Source organism: Oncorhynchus masou, chromosome 29 (assembly GCF_036934945.1).
Source record: "Oncorhynchus masou masou isolate Uvic2021 chromosome 29, UVic_Omas_1.1, whole genome shotgun sequence".
In the NCBI taxonomy this organism is placed as follows: Eukaryota; Metazoa; Chordata; class Actinopteri; order Salmoniformes; family Salmonidae; genus Oncorhynchus; species Oncorhynchus masou.
Window position 1 is genome coordinate 26,537,268 of NC_088240.1, and position 23,784 is coordinate 26,561,051.

The 23,784-nt window shown below is 41.6% G+C and overlaps 1 protein-coding gene across 6 annotated transcripts in view; it reads left to right on the forward strand.

Moving 5' to 3' along the window:
* The first annotated feature begins 470 nt into the window (after window positions 1–470).
* slc12a8 (solute carrier family 12 member 8) overlaps window positions 471–23,784 on the forward strand; it is a 30,818-nt gene continuing 7,504 nt past the window's right edge. For 2 of the 6 annotated variants that reach the window (XM_064944413.1, XM_064944416.1), the window contains exons 1-6: window positions 471–696; window positions 1,034–1,122; window positions 1,409–1,596; window positions 12,969–13,115; window positions 13,848–14,039; window positions 14,243–14,474. In XM_064944413.1, the coding sequence (XP_064800485.1) occupies window positions 1,456–1,596; window positions 12,969–13,115; window positions 13,848–14,039; window positions 14,243–14,474 (712 nt within the window). In that variant the 5' untranslated portion in view covers window positions 471–696; window positions 1,034–1,122; window positions 1,409–1,455. Of the gene's footprint in view, window positions 771–1,033; window positions 1,123–1,408; window positions 1,597–12,968; window positions 13,116–13,847; window positions 14,040–14,242; window positions 14,475–23,784 lie in introns of all 6 variants that reach the window. The other 4 variants (XM_064944414.1, XM_064944417.1, XM_064944415.1 and 1 more) reach the window with 4 other exon arrangements.

The following is a 23,784-nucleotide window of genomic DNA, read 5'->3' on the forward strand; positions in this document are numbered from 1 at the left end:
AGTTATGATAAAGTATTGAATTATTCAAATTCACAGGTGGTTGATCAAAAGCCAGATGTTGATTTGCATAGTCTTTTAAGTTGTCCATTTGAGTGATCTGTTTTATATATATATAAATATGTCATGTACTGCTTTAATTGTAGCTGATTTATTTCAGTAAATGACTATTAGATGTGAGATCTGATTTGAATGCTTTTATTTTATTTGGAAGGACATGATGAACATTCTCAGTACAGCAGGCCTACAGTTTGTTAGTAATATTAACCTAATAATTAAAGGTCATTTATTAGGCTTTTTTTTCCATCATAGGGAATATAAAATACACATAGTCTAACACTTGTGAATTCGCCTTGGTATTTCAATTGGATTGCTGCCAAGTTCACATTTGAAGGTTGGCCAAAACTAACAAATGGCGTAGCTGTATCTTTTTGGAGCAGAGCAACACACCTATAAAGTGGCATTGGACAAAACAAACATTTACCTGCTGACGTTAGTCGAACACGTAGCAATACTACGCTTATGGTGCATACAGAGTGTGAGGGCAAACCATACGGTTGGATTTTTTTTATCACAACATTAATGATTTATATGATCTTTAATGAACTTTTATTGTATTAAGATTTTAGAATGAGAAACTCGATATTTGGAACAGGCTGTTTTTGAGGACTTCAGTGGAGATGGTAGTTCATTTTTGAGGTAGGTAAAGAAATAACCATCATTGTGCTGATTTTTCACTGTTTCAACATCAGATTTGCTGAAATAAGGACGAGGTGAGATTTTTTTTTTTTTGATCTGCGTTTATTGAATTGTTCCTATTCCCGATTGACAGCAATATAGCCTATATGCATAATCGTGAGAAGAAAAAAAAACACATTTTAATATAACGGACGTGATTTAATGTCGTGAAAATGGAATCGTTTTCCTTAAAGACTAAATTACATGTTGACCCAGTGAATACATCTTATGTCAAGGAATGTACCGGTAATTCGATTTTTTTTCTCTCGTCGAATTCAACTACCCTACCACGATCCAGGCAAGTCAGGTTCGTGCTGTTGCATAATCACACCTGCCTGCATCCGGGTGGCTGTTTAGTTGTCACACCTCTATTTGGCTCTATGGAAGGTAAGGCAATGATTAGGCTACCTTTGTATCTCCACATTTAAATAAGCTAATGATTTTTTTCCATCAAATAAGGATACATAATTGTATAGCTTATTTCTGAGACACTGCCCTATAGATAGAAGTTTGTCTGAAAACCAAGCCTTTCATTGCCCTTTGATTTTGTATACTTTGGGGGTTAATGAATATACAATGCTTTTAACCAGGAGTGATATTCACATTGACCTTGTTTCAAGGTGAGTCACTCAGTTTTAAACTCTGGTGTACTTTATGTATCCATCCTCTCCAGGGTACTAAACTAGAGTGCGTGCAGGCAAAGGTTTGGTCAAAGCGGTTATGGAAGCGTTGCCATTCGGCTGGATGCTCCACAGGTCTAACGTGGAGGATGTGACAGAACTTCTGAAGGCTCGGGAGTCTAGGAGGGCCAGCGGCAGTAAAACCACCCCTGTCCAGGATCTGTTCCATGAGGACGCTCAGGTAGGTTATCATTACAAGTCAAGACCTTGCTGAAAGTCAACAGTTGCCACAAATGCTGCCTGCCCTGAGGGTATGAGGAAGTCTTTGATAACATAGTTGGAGCCTGGTCCAAGATATGTTTGTGCTGTCTTGTGAAATCTCATGGTTATTGAGTTGGAAAGAACACACAAACAGATCTGGGACCAGACCAGTGGCGACCCAGTTAATAAAGCCGTATGCGAACATGGTCTCTTTTTTGATTTCTTAAGGCAGCTCCAAAATGCAGGTGTTTCAGCCTAGCTCAATCAATCAATCACATTTATTTATAAAGCCCTTTTTTACATTAGCCGATGTCACAAAGTTCTATACAGAAACCCATCCTAAAACCCCAAATAGCAACCAATGCAGATGTAGAAGCACGGTGGCTTGGAAAATCTCCATAGCAAGGTAGGAACCTAGGAAGAAACCTTGAGAGGAACCAGGCTCTGAGGGGTGGCCAGTCCTCTTCTGGCTGTGCCGGGTTGAGATTATAACAGTAAATGGTCAAGATGTTCAAACGTTCATAGATGACCAGCAGGGTCAAATAATAATGATCACAGTGGTTGTAGATAGTGCAACAGGTCAGCACCTCAGGAGTACATGTCAGTTGGCTTTTCATAGCTGGGCATTCAGAGTTAGAGACCGCAGGTGCTGTAGAGAAAGAGAGAGTTTAAAACAGCAGGTCCGAGACAAGGTAGCATGTCCGATGAAAAGGTTAAGCTTCCATAGCTGCAGGCAGAACAGTTGAAACTGGAGCAGCAGCACGACCAGATGGACTGGGGACAGCAAGGAGACATCAGGCCAGGTAGTCCTGAGGCATGGTCCCAGACCGAATCTGCGTCTCTCACAAGGAAAGGCAGACCATTCCATAAAAAGGAAGCTCTATAGGAGAACGCCCTTCCTCCAGCTGTTTGGGACAGTAGCGTACGTGTAGGTATGTATGGCAGGACCAAATCGGAAGGAGGGTAGGAGCAAGCCCATGTAATGCTTTGTAGGTTAGCAAAAAAAACTGGAAACCAGCCCTAGCCTTTACAGGAAGCCAGTGTAAAAATGATCCAATTTTTGGGATCTAGTCAAGATTCTAGCAGCCGTGTTTAGCACTAACTGAAGTTTATTTAGTGCTTTATCCGGGTAGCTGGAAAGTAGAGCATTGCAGTAGTCTAATCTGGAAGTGACAAAAGCATGGATTAACTTTTCTGCCACATTTTTGGACAAAGTTTCTTATCTTTGAATGTTACAAAGATGGAAAAAAGCTGTCCTTGAAATAGTCTTGATATGTTTGTCGAAAGAGAGATCAGGGTCCACAGTAATGCCGAGGTCCTTCACAGTTTTATTTGAGACGACTGTACAACCATCACGATTAATTGTCAGAAGATCTCTTTGTTTCTTGACCTAGAACTAGCATCTCTGCTTTGTCTGAGTTAAAAAGTAAAACATTTGCAGCCATCCACTTCCTTTTGTCTGAAACACAGGCTTCTAGGGAGGGCAATTTTGGGGCTTCACCATGTTTCATCAAAATGTACAGCTGTGTGTCATCCGCATAGCAGTGAAACTTACAGTTGATTTGTCAGAGGACAAACCATCCACAGAGACAAACTGATATCTTTCCAACAGATAAGATATAAACCAGGCCAGAACTTGACGGTGTAGACCAATTTGGTTTTCCAATCTCTCCAAAACAATGTCATGATCGATGGTGTCAAAAGCAGCACTAAGGTCTAGGAGCACGAGGACAGATGCAGAGCCTTGGTATGACACCATTAAAAGGTAATTTACCACCTTCACAAGTACAGTCTCAGTGTTATGATGGGGTCTAAAATCAGACTGAAGCGTTTCGTATACATTGTTTGTCTTCAGTGAGTTGCTGTGCAACAGCTTTTCCTAAAGTGTTTGAGAGGAATGGGAGATTCGATATAGGCCGATAGTTTAAAAAAATATTTTCTGGGTCAAGGTTTGACTTTTTCAAGGGAGTCTTTATTACTGCCACTTTTGGTGAGTTTGGTACACATCCGGTGGATAGGGAGCTGTTTATTATGTTCAACATAGAAGGGCCAAGCACAGGTCTCTTTTAGTTGGAATAGGGTCCAGTATGCAGCTTGAAGGTTTAAAGGCCATTACTATTTTCATGAATGTGTCAAGAGATATAGGATTTTTTTTAAACTTGTGTCTCCCTTGATCCTAGGTCCTGGCAGTGTTGTGCAGAGTCAGGAAAACTGAGCTTTGGAGAAATATGTAGATTGAAAGAGGAGTTCGTAATTTGCTTTCTAATGATCATGATCTTTTTGTCAAAGAAGTTCATGAATTTAATCACTGCTGAAGTGAAAGCCATCCTCTCTTGGGGAATGCTTTTTAGTTAGTTTCGCTGTAGAATCAAAAATACATTTTGGATTGTTCTTATTCTCTTCAATTAAGTTGGAACAATAGGATGATTGAGCAGCAGTGAGGGCTTTTCAATATTGTACGGTACTGTCTTTCTAAGCTAGTCGGAAGACTTTAGTTTGGTGGAGCGCCATTTCCTTTCCAATTTTCTGGAAGCTTGCTTTGGACAAATATTATTATTATTTTGTTGACTGCATCTAGGGTATTTCTCAAGGTTAAATTTAATTCCTCAGGTGGTTAACAGATTTTTGTAGTACGACATCCTTGGGTAGGTGGAGGGAGTCTGGAAGGGCATCTAGGAATATTTGGGTTGTTGGGCAATTCAAAGCACAGCTTTTGATGATCCTTGGTTGGCGTCTAAGCAGATTAATGGTTGAGATTGCAAACATAATAAATTGGTTATCTGATAGTCGAGGATTATGAGGAAAAACATTAAGATCCAAAATATTTAGGTCCAGAGTATGACTGTGGCAGTGGGTAGGTCCAGAGATATGTTGGACAAAACTCACTGAGTCGATTATGGTTTCGAAAGCCTTTTGGAGTGGGACTGTGGACTTTTCCATGTGAATATTAAAGTCACCAAAAATGTGAATATTATCTGCCATGACTACAAGGTCCGATAGGAATTCAGGGAACTCAGTGAGGAATGCTGTATATGGCCAAGGAGGCCTGTAAACAGTATCTATAAAAAGTGATTGAGTAGGCTGCATAGATTTCATGACTAGAAGCTCAAAAGACGAACGTGCAGTTTGTTTTTGTAAATTGAAATTTGCTATCATCATGAATCACGTTGACAATCTACTGGCACTGTATCGGTGCTCATTGGCCAATGACCATAAACATTACACAACAAGTTGGAAATCGCAAATTCAACAATGAGTGGTTTGGAAGGAATCAGTGGCGGAACATTTAGGGCTGTGGTGGTCACAACATTCTGTCAGCCGGTGATCATCAAGCACATAACTGTCGGTCTCACGGGTATTGACTGTTAATCAACATAATTAGCATCTCCTGGCTTCCACACAATGCCTACCAGCTATTTTAAAAAGTCTAATAAATCCATTTTATATAGCCGACACCACAATAAATATTCTATTTTATTTTAGACAGGTCTGAAGAAGCATTATATGAAGACAATATTGTATATTTCAGAAGAAAATAATAGCATACTCTGAGTTGTACTTATGTTAGGTCTTGATGTGGCTATGCCAAATGGCTGTGTGCTACGCTAGTTAATTTAGCAGACAAGATTTGCTTATAGTTCAGTGGCATTATTTTATATTATGTTCAAATCCAATTTTATTTGTCACATGCGCCAAATATAACAGGTGTTGACCTTAGTGAAATGCTTACTTACAAGCCCTTAGCCAACAATGCTTTAAGAAGTTAAGAAAAATAATAATATTTGTTCAGTAAAAAAAATGAAAATAGAAAGGTGATGGGCCGCCCCCAGGTGGTAAGGGGGGCGGCCCGTCAGTAAGTCCAGGATCCAGTTGCAGAGGGAGGTGTTTAGTCCCAGGGTCCTTAACTTAGTGATGAGCTTTGAGGGCACTATGGTGTGGAACGCTGAGCTGTAGTCAATGTATAGCATTCTCACATAGGTGTTCCTTTTGTCCAGGTGGGACAGGGCGATGTTGAGTGCAATAGAGATTGCATCATCTGCAGATCTGTTTGGGAGGTATGCAAATTGGAGTGGGTCTAGTGTTTCTTGGATAATGTTGTTGATGTGAGCCATTATCAGCCTTTCAAAGCACTTAATGGTTACATACGGTAGGTATTTAGGCAGGTTACCTTAGTTTTCTTGGGCCCAGGGACTATGGTCGTCTGCTTTAAACATGCTGGTATTACAGATCCAGTTTATGAGAGGTTGAAAATGTCAGTGATGTCACTTGCCAGTTGGTCAGCGCATGCTCGAGGTACACGTCCTGGTATTTTGTCTGGCCATGCGGCCTTGTGAATGTTGACCTGTTTAAAGGTCTTACTCACATCGGCTACGGAGAGCGTGATCACACAGTTTGCCGGAACAGCTGGTGCTCTCATGCATGTTTCAGTGTTCCTCATCTCGAAGCGGGCATAGAAGTAATTTAGCTCATTTGGTGGGTTTGTGTCACTGGGCAGCTCGTGGCTGTGCTTCCCTGTGTAGTCTGTAATAGTTTGCAAGCCCTGCCACATCCGACGAGCATCGGAGCCGGTGTAGTACGATTCAATCTTAGTCCTGTATTGACGCTTTGCCTGTTTGATGGAGAATACAATTGAACAAAGCTGAATAAAATGAATATTTTCTCCAAACGATTTGAGGGAATGCGGCTATTCTGTGTTGAGCGGTTTACAAAGAAATAGGTACTTCTGCTTAATTTATTAATTTAACTTTAGTTATTTTACAATTTTTGGGCTATATGTTTTGATTTTTAATACATAGTAAGGCTGCATGATGCAACTCTAATGATGATTTGAATAAAGTTGCTTGAAAGGCAGGATTTCTGCTTTGTCTTTTGCGCGTGGCTGTACACACTCTAATAGTCTCTCATTCACAATTTGACAAGCACTTGATAATTCCTAGAATTTCACGATGGCATCCCCTTTGGCAGTAATGCACCCTAATAAATCCATGCCTTTTGCAATCGGAGTGCTGCGTTGTGACGTTCTCCCTGAGTGTGCTATGCAATCCGAAGCGTGTCTCTATCAAACTGCTCTCCGTCACATGATCGGGTCTTTCTCACAGGCTACAAGTGAAGACAGACACATCGGGATGCATCTGCGTGCGTCCTTATCCAATTACGAGGTGCATATTGAAGATATTGGAAGAACTGTCCACATTAACTTTTCGTCAGCCAACAAGATGAGTAGGCATAATGAACAGCAAAAGCTCTATCCTATGTCAATCTAATATCCCCCATAGTACAAAAAGTTGACCTATTCTGTGTGAGAAATAAATATTACAAACATTGTCTGGGACAGTTGGGGCATGCGGTAGATCCCAAATTACTACAACCACTAGCATCAAAAAAACGTTTTTATTCAATTTGGCTGACGCAACAGAGCAGAACATTTAGCTTAAAATGTTGATTAGGCTATTAGGCTATTTCTTCACATTATAAGGGCAGCAATGTGCACATGGTAGTAGGCTATAAGCGTGAATGTTCCATTAGCAGAATGTGTTTAATTGTAAGTATTTATTTCACCACTTTAGTTACGATACAAACCTTATTAAAACATAGGCCTATGCTCTAGGCTACATGAGGTGTGCGACAATGATTCGAACAAGTCACAAAAAGGCATTGTTATGCTGGGCATCATTCAAAAGTGATAATATATCATTCACAAGTGATAGGCTAATATTGTCACCGATCAGACTATTATTGATTTAATTTTGTCTACATAAACTAAATAATATATGTGCGACATTTGTTTTGATTTAGAATGGACCATTATCACGCACCTGTATCGAAACAGGGGCAGCGGGAATAAAATACATGCCATCTATGCACTTAAATAGCAAATGGAGGACGCTTTTCCCCGTGGTTTATTTTCCTGCCACCCAGATAGGCTGTACTCCTGTTGGAAATATAAGCAAGGTGCTTAATATTTGGAAAGTTGAGATATGTAGTTGGCCTGTAATGAATAATCGGGGAGGAAAAGGTGTAGATTCACGAGCAGAGTGCAGCATGTGTTTATTAAGCCTTCGCAGAAGTAACTGGAGGTGGTATGTGACAGGGTTGATGCGATGGATTATCTTGAAGGGACCAATGAAGCAAGGACAGAACTTTTTGCAGGGGAGGCGGAGCCGTATGTCTCTGGTAGAGATCCACACATGCTGTCCGGGGTGAAAGTGGCCTAGGTCGGCAGCGTCTGTCGGCAAAGCGTTTCTGGGTTTTAGAGGCTTCCTGCAGATACCGTGACCAGCCTCCCATTCCCGCTCACTACGCCGAAACCATTCAATGACAGCTGGGACAGTATCAGGCTCCGCCTCCCAGGGAAACATGGGGGGTTTAGGTAACCAAGTACACACTGAAACGGAGTAAGGCGGAGGGATGAATGCATGAGTGAGTTCTGAGCGTATTCGGCCCAGGCCATATACCGACTCCAGCCTTGTGCAGAGGCAGAGCATTGTTGGCAGAGGTAATTCCCTATTTCTTGGTTCAGGTGTTCCGTCTGCCAGTAGGTCTGGTGGATGGCAACGGCGGCCCCCAGTCGGTCACAGAAGGCTAGCCACACCCGGGATTTACTTTTGGATTGGAGATGTCTAATGTGAGTCTGGAAGGAGAGTTTACAGTCTAACCAGACACCTAGGTATTTGTAGTTGTCCACATATTCTAAGTCAGAACCGTCCAGAGTAGAGGTCGACCAATTATGATTTTTCAATACCGATTATTGGAGGACCAAAAAAAAGCCGATACCGATTGATCGGCCGATTTTTATTTTTTTATTTTATTTTTTATATATATTTTTTTGTAATAATGACAATTACAACAATACTGAATGCACACTTTTTTAAACTTAATATAATACATCAATAAAAATCCATTTAGCCTCAAATAAATAATGAAACATGTTTAAATAATGCAAAAACATAGTGTTGGAGAGTAAAAGTGCAATTGTGCCATGTAAAAAAACGTTTGAGTTCCTTGCTCAGAACATGAGAACATATGAAAGCTGGTGGTTCCTTTTTAATATGAGACTTAAAATATTCCTAGGTAAGAGGTTTTAGGTTGTAGTTAATGTAGTATTTATAGGATTATTTCTCTCTATGCCATTTGTATTTCATATACCTTTGACTATTGGATGTTCTTATAGGAACTTTAGTATTGCCAGTGGAACAGTATAGCTTCCGTCCCTCTCCTCGCCCCTACCTGAGCTCGAACCAGGAACACATCGACAACAGCCACACTCGAAGAAGCGTTACCCATCGCTCCACAAAAGCCTCGGCCCTTGCAGAGCAAGGGGAATAACAACTCCATGTCTCAGAGCGAGTGATGTTTGAAACGCTATTAGCACGCACCCCGCTAACTAGCTAGCCATTTCACATCAGTTAAACCAGCCATTTGGCTGATAGGCTTGAAGTCATAAACAGCGCTGTGCTTGCGAAGAGCTGCCGGCAAAACGCACTAAAGTGTTGTTTGAATGAATGCTTACGAGCCTGCTTCTGCCAACCATCTCTCAGTCCGACTGCTCTATCAAATCATAGACTTAATTATAACATAATAACACACAGAAATACCAGCCTTTGGTCATTAATATGGTCAAATCCGCAAACTATCATTTCGAAAACAAAACATTTATTTCAGTGAAATAGGGAACCGTTCTGGATTTTATCTAACGGGTGGCATCCCTAAGTCTAAATCTTCTTGTTACATTGTACAACCTTCAATGTTATGTCATAATTACATAACATTCTGGCAAATTAGTTCTTAATGAGCCAGGCTGCCTAAACTGTTGCATATACCCTGACTCTGCATGCCATGAACGCAAGAGAAGTGACACAATTTCACCTGGTTAATATTGCTTGCTAACCTGGATTTCTTTTAGCTAAATATGCAGTTTTAATACTTCTGTGTATTGATTTTAAGAAATGCATTGGTGTTTATGGTTAGGTACAGTCGTGCAACGATTGTGCTTTTTTCGCAAATGCGCTTTTGTTAAATCATCCCCCAGCATTGCATTGATTATATGCAATGCAGGACACACTAGATAAACTAGTAATATCATCAACCATGTGTAGTTAACTAGTGATTATGATTGTTTTTTTATCAGATAAGTTTAATGCTAGCTATCAACTTGCCTTGGCTTCTACTGCATTTGCGTAACAGGCAGGCTCCTCGTGGAGTGCAATGAGAGGCAGCTGGTTAGAGCGTTGGACTAGTTAACCGTAAGGTTGCAAGATTGAATCCCAGAGCTGACAAGATGAAAATCTATCATTCTGCCCCTGAACAAGGCAGTTAACCCACCGTTCCTTGGCCGTCATTGAAAATAAGATGTGTTCTTAACTGACTTGCCTAGTTAAATAAAGGTGTATACATTTTTTTTACCGATTTACGATTGTTATGAAAACTTGAAATCGGCCCTAATTAATCGGTTGACCTCTAGTCCAGAGTAGTGATGCTGGATTGGAGGGCAGGTGCGGGCAGTGATCGGTTGAAGAGCATGCATTTAGTTTTACTTGCATTTAAGAGCAGTTGGACGCCACGGAAGGAGAGTTGTATGGCAATGAAGCTCATCTGGAGGTTAGTTAACACAGTGTCCAACGAAGGGCCAGAGGTATACAGAATGTCGTCTGCGTAGAGGTGGATCAAAGAATCACCAGCTGTGAGAGAGACATCATTGATGTATCCAGAGAAGAGAGTCGTCCCAAGAATTGAACCCTGTGGCACCCCCATAGAGACTGCCAGAGGTCCGGACAACAGGCCCTCCGATTTGACACACTGAACTCTATCGGAGAAGTAGTTGATGAACCAAGCGAGGCAATCATTTGAGAAACCAAGGCTGTTGAGTCTGCCAATAAGAATGTTGTGATTGACAGAGTCGAAGGCAGGTTGATGAATACGGCTGCACAGTAATGTCTCTTATTGATGGCGGTTATGATATCGTTTAGGACCTTGAGCTTGGCTGAGGTGCACCTATGACCAGCTCTGAAACCAGATTGCATAGCGGAGAAGGTACGATGAGATTCAAAATGGGCGGTAATCTGTTTGTTAACTTACTTTCAAAGACCTTAGAAAGGCAGGGTAGGATAGAAATAGGTTTGCAGCAGTTTGGGTCTAGAGTGTCTCCCCCTTTGAAAAGGGGGATGACCGCAGCAGCTTTCCAATCTATGGGAATCTCAGACGATACGGAAGAGAGGTTGAACAGGCTAGTAATAGGGGTTGCAATAATTTATGCAGATAATTTTAGAAAGAGAGGGTCCAGATTATCTAGCCCGGGTGATTTGTAGGGGTCCAGATTTTGCAGCTCTTTCAGAACATCAGCTATCTTAATTTGGGTGAAGGAGAAGCTAGCATAAGGGACTTAGAGAGATGTCGCAATGGGGGAAAAGTCTGTTTTTGCCTCCTCGTGCGGTGACGTCGATAGACCAGTCATGGAATTAGTAGGGTTCCAAGTAGCAGAGGGGTCCAATTGGCAAAATAGATATAGTGGTCCAAGAAACTGGCCGGTAGATGAGCTAACAGTCCACTATGCTACAGATAGCTAGCAGGCTGCGGTTAGCAGAATGGGCCTTCAGGGGACGTCGCACCTGATGGGCCTGTTGGGATCCTTGGGCAGATTATGTCGGTATTCCATTCGTGAAGGGGTTCCGTGCCCCGTACCGGCACTAGAAGGGGTCCGGATATTGTAGCCGAGGAGTGGGCTTCAGGAGTGAGTAGCCCAGGAGTCCTAGCTGGGAGATGGGTCTAGCATGGGCTAGCCCCATGCTAGTTGGTGCTTGCTACGGGACGGAAACATTAGCCAGGAGTAGTCATCCCGGGTTGTGGTTAGCTAGCTGCCATGATCCAGAAAGGGTTTAGAGTTTGCTGTAGGAATCCGGGGATATGGAGAGAAAAATAGGTCCGGTATGCTCTGGTTTGAAACGTGTTGTACGAACTGCTGAGAGCTTTCCGAGCTAAAGGTTAGCTGACTGATAGCTGGTAGCTAGTTAGCTAGCCACAGATGCACACCACATTGGGTGAGGCGGGTTTGCAGGACAGTATTTGAAGTTGAGGTTTAGGAAAAATATTAAAAAGAATGCGAAGAAAAAGATACAAAAAGATACATGGGACAAGACAAAGATGTCTGACTGCTACGCCATCTTGGAAACATTCAACACCATGGGCCAGAAAAGGTTGAATGATTTGACCATGCTGTCAATCCAGCATGACTTCTGCCGCGTTCAAAACAACTGGAAACTCTGAACTGGGAAATCCCAAACTTCAGTGAGTTTAATACAACTTGGAAGTCGTAAAAAAAACTAAGAATTCCAGAATTCGGGCCTATTTCTAGTTCTCCGACCTAAAGATCACTGACGTCATGATTCAATCTTGTTTTTTCCAAGTTCCCAGTTGTCTTGAAAGTGCCAGAAAAATCCAGAGAATGCCAGACTTTGATGTCAAAGTTTGATGACAAAATTTGCCCACAAGGACCGTCGCGCCACCATCCTGTTCAAGTGAGCACAGCATGTATTGTATGCTGCTGCATTAATGATGCAATATGCCAGGGAGATAGGTATACCGTAGCTAAGGAAGTAATACTAAGTGTAAGTTGTGTTGTAAGCTGTTAAAAGCCCATGTGCCTCACCCTAATAATTAGTTCCCATTCCCCCTCATCCTTTTGCCTTTTGACTTGGTGGTGCATATGTAGCCTATAGCCTGTTTTAGAGAAATGTAACAATCTAATATTGTAAGAGCTTTCATTGTCTGCTTATATGCTGCCTTTATTTATCCTACAGTTCTGACTTGTTGTACAGGGAGAATACTGCAAGAACAGCCCATGTTATGAATTATGTCACTGTACATTTAAAAAGTGCTGAAAAATAGTTATATTGACTACGCTCGTCCAAGCTCGCTCGTTGTCTTAATCTAAGTTACGAATTGCCTCTTATCTGCTCGTCGTCCCATTATGCCATAGTTTGTACATCTAAATTGTCAGTAGAAACCAAGTTTTTTTTAAGTCAGTAAATGAGGCTGAATTAACTGTTTCGCCGCCAGACAAGGCCCTGCTGTTAGCCAGGTTTTGCAATGGTAAGGATTCACTCCATGGTGCTGAAAAGAAAGCTCTGCTATTGGGACAACTTTATGTAGGCCCTAACAGTTTGTGGGCACCGTTTGTCACTGTTATGGTGCAATTCATTGATTGTTTAGTGTTGTGTAGTGGCTTTGCTGGCATGCGTCAAAAACATATATATAATATTTTTTTTTCCCCACCAAGATGTACATGCTAAAATCCCTACTGGACCAGACTATAAAAGTTGTGCAGGTCTGGTAAAAATCGTCTATTCTAAACTGCAGGGGTCGCAGCATCTCTCTCAGCCATGGTGGAGGGTGAAGCTGTTTGTGTGGGAGCCTGTCCTGTTTGGGACGTGGGACGGAGTCTTTACTACCTGTATGATCAACATCTTTGGTGTGGTGTTGTTCCTCCGCACTGGGTGGCTGGTGGTGAGTTTGAATTTAATTTCATTCAATACATTTATTTGACAGGGACAATGCACACCAATCAACATTTATGTAAATTTACCAGATTTGGCCAGCTAGCTAGTTTTCAACTGTAGTCCCAGGGAAGGTAGCTGTAGGCATGAGTTTGCTCACCTAGGGGTCTGCATACTGAACAGGCAGACCACAGACTGGATCCAAACCCAGAGCCGGGTCAATAGACTCAATATAGACTGCTGGTCCTGACCCCCCCCCCCCCCCAAAGTGTATAATAGAACTGTCGGGCTTCAACCCCTGGTATCATATGTACTCACAAGACATGGCAAAATTTCTATCTGCCACATTTTGTAGAATTGTAGGGAATGAGCATTAAAATTGGAAAGCTTTCTCTACTCCATCAAGAGGGGTGTGAACAGTTTGAACAGTTTGGGTTTGCATGGGTTGCGATTTGGGTTTTGTTACTATGCCGATAAATGACAATATCCATTTGGACATTTACCACCTAGGAAATTTGTGTGACTGGACCTTCTGAAATAGTACATGAGTCGTTCTGCCCTACGGTGTGCACATGTTGGTTCTATAGCCCAGCACTAAAACACCTGATTCAACTAGTCAAGGGCATAGCAATTCAATGATTTGTTGAATAGGTAGTGTTAGTGCTGGGCTGATCTAGACATACAAGGACCTGTTCCATATATTGTATGACTTTCTTTTTGTTTTTTCTCTTGATGATGTAAGGGCAACCTAGGTGTATTGCTAGGTATGCTCCTGGTATCCGTGGTGGTTATCGTTGCCCTGGTAACAGTGATGTCAGGCATCGGCGTCTGCGAGCGCTGTGGGGTCGGTAGTGGTGGAGTTTACTCCATGATCTCTACTGTCATGGGAGGAAGAGTAGGTGGGACCGTGGGGCTCCTGTATGTTTTCGGCCAGGTGAGAAACACCATGTGTGTGTACATGTTTTCATTCCCCCTTCATCCTCTTGCAACCCTTTGCATTGTGGTGAAGGACAACTTACCTTCAGTCAACTCACCTTTTAAAACAAAGATTATACAGCTAAATAAATAAAATAAGAATCAATATGTTTACATACAAGATCTCATGTATGTCTTCTGTGTGTGTTTTGATTTCAACAGTGTGTGGCTGGAGCCATGTATATCACAGGGTTCTCAGAGTCTATTGCTCAGCTCCTGAGCCTGCAGAGTGAGTGGGCCGTTAGAGGGATGTCTGTGGCTGTCCTGCTCGGCCTTTTGGGTATTAACCTCGCCGGGGTCAAATGGATCGTCCGTCTTCAGCTGATACTACTGGCCGTGCTGGCTGTCTCAACGCTGGACTTCGTTATCGGGACGTTTTCCCACCTCGACCCAGGTGTGTACATGGCATAGCCTACAGTAGGCCTGCTGATGTGTTCAGCTTGACACAATCTCCTGGACTGTAGTGTATAGTGAACTGACAGAAGTGTGTGTGTGTGTGTGTATAGCACTGACAGAAGGGACTTTAGTGCCAGGAGTAGCACAGTGGTGGTGTGAGGAGTTGTTCTTTTTTAGCCTAGATCAGTGGTTCTCAAACCTCTTCTTGGGGATCCCCAGACATTTCACAATTTTGTTGTAGCCTTGAACTAGCTCGCCTCATTCACCTCATCATGGGCTTGATCATTTGTTGACTAGTTAAATCAGGTGTGCTAGTTCTGGAATAGTTAAACTACATTGGGTCTCCGAGGAGAGGTTTAAGAACCACCGGCTTAAATCATAGGTTCAATTAACAATTTTGTCCAGGAGGTGTCACTGTGGCATAATATAGCCTGGAGGATAACCACAAGCTTTCTCTGCACTGCATTTGCCGTAGACATCAGAGCTCGTCATTAGCCATCTCTCAGCTTCGTTGCAAATGTACTGCACCTTTTACTTCATACTCGTCATACTTTTATGCAGTATCAGTAGCATATAAACATACCTAATTTTTCCCCTTGGTCAAATAAAATCAAATGTTTTTTGCTGTAGCGAACCTTATAGGCTCCCCATCACAGTTTGACATTTCAAGACTGTGTGTGTGTGTGTGTGTGTGTGTGTGTGTGTGTGTGTGTGTGTGAGTGTAGTAGCTAATGAACAAAGATAATGCATACAGTAGAAAAAATAAATCGGGTGCTTGACTGAGTGACCCCAACTGACCCCAGGACACTTCAACTGGTGACTATTCAAGAAAATAAAGAAAAAGGAGCACTTTGTTTCTGCATTGATCTGAATGATTTAATGCATACAGTAATCAGTGATGAGGCAAGTTTGACTCAGGCAGCAGTCTTGTGTAATGTTTACCCAGAATGTTTTTCATGATGGCCGTGGTTTAGCCAGAATGTCTTTCTTTCCACGGCCTTCAACCGGAAGTTGATCCCTGCTCTTCCCGTTCTCACTGATTATCCACTTCCTGTCCAGTCCAAGGGAAGAGAACAGTCTGAGTTTCAAATGGCACCCTACTCTCTGTGTAGTGCACTACTTTTGACAAAAGTAGTGCACTGATTGGGGCAAGGGTTATCAAAGTGGGGTCTACGGTCAGATTTATTATTGTTATACATTTTTTTGCACTTTTTTAATGAATATTACTAATAGATTAAAGTGTGTAAAACAATGTAATAATATTCATGTACAATTTATGTTCTTAACCCTGGGCAACATGGGCTTGTGGGGCTCACAGGGATATTGGTATGAACAGTACTCCACCAATTATACATTTTTCAAAAAAATATATATTTTTACATAAATGCAGTGTAATTTAAGCTTTAAAACCGAAAAGTTTGCTCTGCCTCATGGCAAAATGCGTAAAAGTTCTGAAATGTGCTTTAAATCTCTCTGCTCCATGTCAGAATTCACTCCGATGCCAAGCCTTGTAAATGGTATCGGCAGACATCAAAGTAAAACTCCTTGTAGACTATTTTTATTTGTGTTCTGATAACGAGGGGGTCCCTGATATATATTTGCAATCACAAAAGGTGTCGCTGGACCCAAGAAGTTTGAGAACTCCTGTATAACAGAATAGGGTGCCATTTGGGATGCAAATACACAGTATTCCAGTAGGAGCTGGGTGTTTCTCCGTTCTTTCTCTCAACAAACCACAAAGAAGACCACGTAAATGGTTGTGGCGGTTGTGGTGGTGGGTTCAGCTTACTGAACCCTAAACCTTACCCCAGACTTTTGCACACCATGTCTCTCCTTTCCAGTCCAAACTTCTCATCCGTAATGATCCTCTCTTTCTCAGTCAGAACCCAGAGCCCAGGTCTGGATCCCAAATGGCTACCTATTCCCTGCATAGTGCAGTACTTTTGACCAGAGACCTATTAGGGTGACATTTGGGACGCAACCCAGAGCTGCCATAGGGATCACATCTTGTAGTTATGGCCTAGGGAAACTGATGCCCAGGTGTTTCCTAATAAGTTGCTGCTATGTTTTGAGGTGATCTCATGCTTTGGCACGGAGCCACCCTGTCCTCCAGTCTAGGAGAATAGGACTGCGTCTGAAATGGCAACCTATTTCATAAATAGTACACTACTTTTGACCAGGACCATGAGAGCTCTGGTCAAAAGTTGTGCACTCTATAGTGGATAGGGAGCTATTTTGGATACACCCTTGGTTGGAGGATGTACGGCCTGGTTTGACTGGTAGGTGCCAGTTTATAGTTTGATAACACTTTAGATCAGACGATCAGACTGGTGATATCAATAGAAGGTCAGCTCGGCTGGTCGACATAGGGTCAAGGTAGTCTCAATGGTTAATGCTGTCTTTTCTGGCAAGATATATGTATTTCTGGTCATGGATGAAGTAGATGAAATTCTGAAACTGAAGTGTCAAACACAGCAGGTTTCAAGAATGACACATTTTCTCATTTCGATAGGTTGTCTATGTTACAGAAATGTTGTAGTAAAGGATTGGTTACTGCTTATTACACTAACAGCCAGACGATTACACTTTCCTTTACCTCATCTACCTGCCTTTATAGTGCTCTACTGACTGTGACTACTCTTAACGTCAGACAGCTAAGGCAGTATAGAGGTCTGAGAGGTAAAGGAATGATTAACAGTTCCTCGTGGGAGAATCCAGAAGCTCGATGCCATTCTCAGTAGTGCCATAACTTTGTAGTGAAATATAAATACATTTCAAACATCTTCTAAATCTCTAACATTTCTGCATCGTTATCCTGATACTGACCTGTGCTCTCTGTGGGAAAACTCATTGTTTGAGTCAAATGGGAATACATCTAACCCTTTAAAAGAGAGGACACGTTTTGATTTGTGAAGTAATCTTAACCTCCTTCCCCTGTTCATGTAACTGTTTAATGATGTAGTCTGACAAGTCATTACTGGCTGCAGTAGCGTGGTCTGACTCTCGGGTAGAAAAAATACAGGAGTCTCAGTAGTGTGTACACTGGACGATAAAGTCATCTTCTTCACAACTAATATAATTATTATCCTCTGTCCTCACATTATAGAGTCTGTGAATCATGCATGTGTTCATTTATATAAGCAGGAGAATTTAAGGGTATAATTCCTGTAACCAAAGGTGTTGTCACTTCATCACAAAACACCATCTGCCCCTCTCTCTCCTCTCTCTCTCTTCTCCCCCCCTTTCACTTGTCCCTCCTGATCTTCATTTGAACTCTTTTCCAGATTGAACAGACAGGAAGTTCCATAATGTGTTTCGTGGTAGGGTGTTAACCGGGCTCACCCACATTTTTGGACAATGAAAAAGAGAAAAGGCCGGAACCCAAATTTGAGAGAGCTGCTCTTGAGACCAAGCACCAAGTCACCACTTCCTGTGATATTATGAAGGGTCCTCCAATCAGAAGATCAGGGGCTCTTCCCAATGAATAGTGTCCTGGTTGTGGGTCATATCCAACTAAATAAATAGAAAAGTGAATTATAGGACCTCTATGGTCATGACAACATTCTCCAGTCAGCAGGCATGCATGCTTTAAAAAAAATTGATTTGTTTTATCTTTGGTCAGTGTGGGTGAATGAGAGGAGTTGTGTCGGTTGAAGTTGGTGTGTGTTAACACCATGATGTCATATAAGGGTTGTGCTCGTGGACACCGGGGGTGTGTCCCAAATGGCACCCTATTCCCTATATGGTGCGCTACTTTTGACAAGAACCCTATGGGGTATAGGGAATAAAGTGCTGTTTGGGAGACAACCTGTCTGGGCCTTTCTGTTCTGTTGTACCACAGTTACATTATCATTGTTTGGATAGAGAGAGGTCTCAATTGGTTATGTAATGTACAGCAATTTGGCGGGTATTGTTTTAAAATCTGACCTTGTTATTATAGTTGGCTCATTCTGTGGTGTTGCTGCAGTGTTAGAATGACAGAACATGAGGGTGCCTCTCTCGCTTTCTTTCTTACTCTCTCTTTCTCTCAATTCAATTTTTCAAGTTAAGGGCTTTTTTGTCATGGTAAACATACATGTTAACATTGCCAAAGCAAGTGAAGTAGATAATAAACAAAAGTTTAAAAAAACAATAAAAATGAACAGTAAACATTACACCCACAAATGTCCAAAATATTGTGTGCAAATAGTCTCTCACTCTCTTTCTCTCTTGCTTTCTCTCTATTACTCTCTCTCTCTCTCTTACTCACTCTCTCTCTATTTCTCTATTAGTTTCTTGCTCTCTCTTCTTTCTCTCTCTCTCGTTGTCTTTGTTTCTCTATTTCACTCTCTCGATCTCTTTCACTATTAGTTTCTCTCTCTTACTCTCTTTCTATTACTGTCTTCTCTCTCCCTTACGATATCTCTTTATTACTCTCTCCCCCACCTCTGACAGCCTACCTAAACCCTTCAATAGATTATTATTCTAGGTTAATTCCCAAATCCATGCATACAATACAAGACACTGTGATGACCACTGCCACACCTCACACAGTCAGTTCCCCATCAGATACAGAGGTTTCATACTCTGGAATTCCTATCTTCACATTGCCAAAACATCATCATCATCCTTCAATAACTTCAAACATAGACTAGAGGTCACCCTGGTGAACCAAACTACCCAGCAGTCTCCTCCATGTAGCCTAACTCTCACATGTACACACACACACATAATCAAACATGTTTTTGTTCTTGTATATTGAGTATACTGTGCCTTGCAAATGTATTCATCCCCCTTGGCATTTTTCCTATTTTGTTGAATTACAACCTGTAATTGAAATGGATTTTTATTTTTTTGTTATGGACATACACAAAATAGTCCAAATTGGTGACGTGAAATGAAAAAATTATCTTGTTTTCAAAAAATTCTAAAAAATAAAAAACTGAAAAGTGGTGTGCATATGTTTTCACCCCCTATTCTATGAATCCCCTAAATAAGATCTCTTGCAAGTCACATAATTAGTTAAATAAAGTCCACCTGTGGGTAATCTGTGTCACATGATCTCAGTATATACACACCTGTTCTGAAAGGCCCCAGAGGCTGCAACACCACTAAGCAAGGGGCACCACCAAGCAAGCGGCACCATGAAAACCAAGGAGCTCTCCAAACAGGTCAGGGATAAAGTTGTGGAGAAGTACAGATCAGGGTTGTGTTACAAAACAATATCAGAAACTTTGAACTTCCCATGGTGCACCATTAAGTTCATTATTAAAAATGGAAAGAATATGGCACCACAACAAACTTGCCAAGAGAGGGCCGCCCACCAAGACTCACAGACCAGGCAAGGAGGGCATTAATCAGAGAGGCAACAAAGAGACCAAATATAACCCTGAAGGAGCTGCAAAGCTCCACAGCAGAGATTGGAGTATCTGTCCATAGGACCACTTTAAGCCGTACACTCCACAGAGCTGGGCTTTACGGAAGAGTGGCCAGAAAAAAAGCCATTGCTTAAAGAAAAAATAAGCAAACACATTTGGTGTTCACCAAAACATATGTGGGAGACTCCCCAAACATATGAAAGATGGTACTCTGGTCAGATGAGACTAAAATGTAGCTTTTTGGCCATCAAGGAAAACGCTATGTCTGGTGCAAACCCAACACCTCTCATCACCCCGAGAACACTATCCTATTTTTTTATCAGCAGGGACTGAGAAACTTCTCAGAATTGAAGGAATGATGGCTGGCGCTAAATACAGGGAAATTCTTGAGGGAAACCTGTTTCAGTCTTCCAGAGGCACAGAGGTTCACCTTCCAGCAGGACAATGACCCTAAGCATACTGCTAAAGCAACAATCGAGTGGTTTAAGGGGAAACATTTAAATGTCTTGGAATGGCCTAGTCAAAGCCCAGACCTCAATCCAATTGAGAATCTGTGGTATGACTTAAAGATTACTGTACACCAGCGGAACCCATCCAACTTGAAGGAGCTGGAGCAGTTTTGCCTTGGCAAAAATCCCAGTGGCTAGATGTAGCAAGCTTATAGAGACATACCCCAAAAGACTTGCAGCTGCAAAACATGTCTCTACAAATTATTGACTTTTGGGGGGGGGTTGAATAGTTATTCATGCTCAAGTTTTCATTTTTTTTGGTCTTATTTTTTGTTTGTTTCACAAGAAAAATATGTTGCATCTTCAAAGTGGTAGGAATGTTGTGTAAATCAAATGATACAAACCCCCCAAAAATCAATTTTAATTCCAGGTTGTAAGGAAACAAAATAGAAAAAATGCCAAGGGGGTGAATATTTATAATTAGTATGCTCTGTTTAACTGATTTTTGGTACTTATTTGTATATTGGGTTTGTGGTGGTTTTCATATAGGTTTTCAACCTCATCGGGCACACATTTTTTACCAGTTAAAAAAAAAAATCTGTGCTATTTTTTTCTTTCACTCTTTCTTTTATGCGAATAAATTAAACTTACCACCCCCCCCCCTCTCTCTCTCTCTCTTTCTCTCTCTTTCTCTTTTTTTCCTCTTGGACTTGGAACCAGCAGGGCTTCTGAAAAGGGTGGATAAACAAATTCTTTCCCATCGTAAGATAACCATGAGGGAAATGCTTGATGTTCTTACATAGGCGGGTCTTTCAGATTTGACCATCTGGATTAAACCTTTAAACCCCACCAGAACATGGCTCCGTCCCAAATGGAACCCAATTCCCTATATAGTGCACTACTTTTGACCCTATGGGCCCTGTTCAAAGGCAGTGCACTATATATGGAATTTGGTGCTATTTGGAGACTTACAGTACCTCAACCTCGGGAAGAACCACATGAACCATTACAAAGACTGCAGGAATAGTTTCTTGCAGCGGAATAACTTGATTCATACAAGCTTTTATTCATGGTCATTGAATACATTTCTTTATATTTTCCTGTTTTCTTAATTGCTTGTAGGCTATTGTTTGTGTAGGCTTACCATTTACTCCACAGTTGCTTATATAGCTGTAATGCTTGCTGTCCTCCCTGCATATCATGACCAGCTATGCGCACTGATATTTAAACCATCCGTATTCCACATGCCCCATGTTAAATTTCATAACGAGGTGTGAACAAATCAGTCATGTCCATCCAACTGTATAGCAGAACAATTTTCTCTGTGCTTTTCGTGCAAATGTTTGTCGGGCGCCTGTGTAAGGGTTGTTGTCTGTGAGTGATCACGCCCAGTCTATTTCTCTCTATCAAAACCACAGTGCTGTTACAGCTAGCTTGCTACCTCTGTTTAACTTGGCCAGTGTTACCGTAAACTAGGTCCTGGTCCCCTAATTGCACGCATCTAGGCGGGGCGCATATGGTTCCTCTCCTGGACAGTTACATAACCTTAACCCAGCCCCCTAAGTTTGTAATGGTCTGAGGTTGTGTGTCTGGATCAGAGCAGACACTTCTGTCTTGATCTGGGGGGTTTAGGGTTAGTCTGGTTTCCGAGTCCAGCCTTGGTTTTACCTAACGCTAGAAAAAATACTAGGATCACTCTCTCTCTCTCTCTCTCGCTCTCTCTCTATTACTCTCTCTAGTACTCTCTCACACTCTCTCTTAGACTGCAGAATTAGGTTGCTGTTAAACAGTCAATTTGTCATCCTTCCAACTAAATATCCCAATATAATATCCCATGTCAGAAAAGTGTTGGGAAATGCGAGGAGAGGAGCGGAGAGGAGGAGCACTAGGTGAGCAGGAGTGAAGTCACTGTCCACATAAGACAGTTGAGACCCACATCATACCGGCACTCTGAATAAAGTCAACTTATCATCTGATCATATCCTGTGATTTCTTTATTCTGTATCAGCTGAAAATATTTTTACTTATACAGCTCACAGGCTTTTAGCATAGCCCCTTTTACACTCCTGGCTTACCACTACTAGCTAACCACTAGCAGCCTTGAAACACATGACTTCTTTACAGTTCAGCACATCAGAAGTTCTTGTACTGTTGCACAGAATCAAGATAAATCTTTACCATCATAGTAGACATTGAACGTCTATGCTGGCTAGAACGCTGTTGTTGACCGATGGCAGCTATAGCTAGCCACATGTTAACCAGCAGTAAATTCAAGTATAATGGCTAACACAAACATTGGCTAGCATGATATCCTGAAAGTTATATTGGCCAATAAAGATCAGGCAGTTCAGCAAAACACTCTTGACATTCTCTCAACCAGCTTCATGAGGTAGCCACCTGGAATGCATTTCAGTTAACAAGTGTGCCTTGTTAGAAGTTCATTTGTGGAATTTCTTTCCTTCTTAATGTGTTTGAGCCAATTAGTTGTGTTGGGACAAGGTATCGGTGGTATACAGAAGATAGCCCTATTTGGTAAAATACCAAGTCCATATTACGGAAAGAACAGCTCAGATAAGCAAAGAGAAATGACAGTCCATCATTACTTTAAGACATGAAGGTCAGTCAATCCGGAAAATTTTAAGAACTTTGAAAGTTTCTTCAAGTGCAGTTGCAAAACCCATGGTCGAATTTCTGCAAAGAAACCACTACTAAAGGACACCAATAAGAAAAAGAGACTTGCCTGTGCCAAGAAAAATGAGCACAGGACATTAGACGGGTGGATTTTAGATTTTTGGTTCCAACCGCCGTGTCTTTGTGAGACCCAGAGTAGGTGAACGGATGATCTCCGCATGTGTGGTTCCCACCGTGAAGCATGGAGGAGGACACTCTCAGTGATGTATTTAGAATTCAAGGCACAATTAACCAGCATGGCTACCACAGCATTCTGCAGCGATACGCCATCCCATCTTGTTTGCACTTAGTCCCACTATCATTTGTTTTTCAACTGGACAATGACACAAAACACACCTCCAGGCTGTGTAAGGGATATTTGATCAAGAAGGAGAGTGATGGAGTGCTGCATCAGATGACCTGTCCCCCACAATCATCCCAACCTTAACCCAATTGAGATAGTTTGGGATGAGTTGGACTGCAGAGTGAAGGAAAAGCAGACACCAAGTGCTCAGCATATGTGGGAAAAGCATTCCTCATGAAACTTGTTGAGAGAATGCCAAGAGTGTGCAAAGCTTTCATCAGGGCAAAGGGTGGCTACTTTGAAGAATCTCAAAATATAAAATTTGTTTTACACTTTTTTTGCTTACTACATGATTCCATGTGTTATTTCATTGTTTTGATATCTTCACTATTTTTCTACAATGTAGAAAATTGTCAAAATAAAGAAAAATGAGTAGGTGTCTTAACTTTTAACTGGTACTGTACCTTTTTAATATATATCTTCTTTTTTTTACATTTAATCCAATTGATATTTAGCTTATTCCATTCC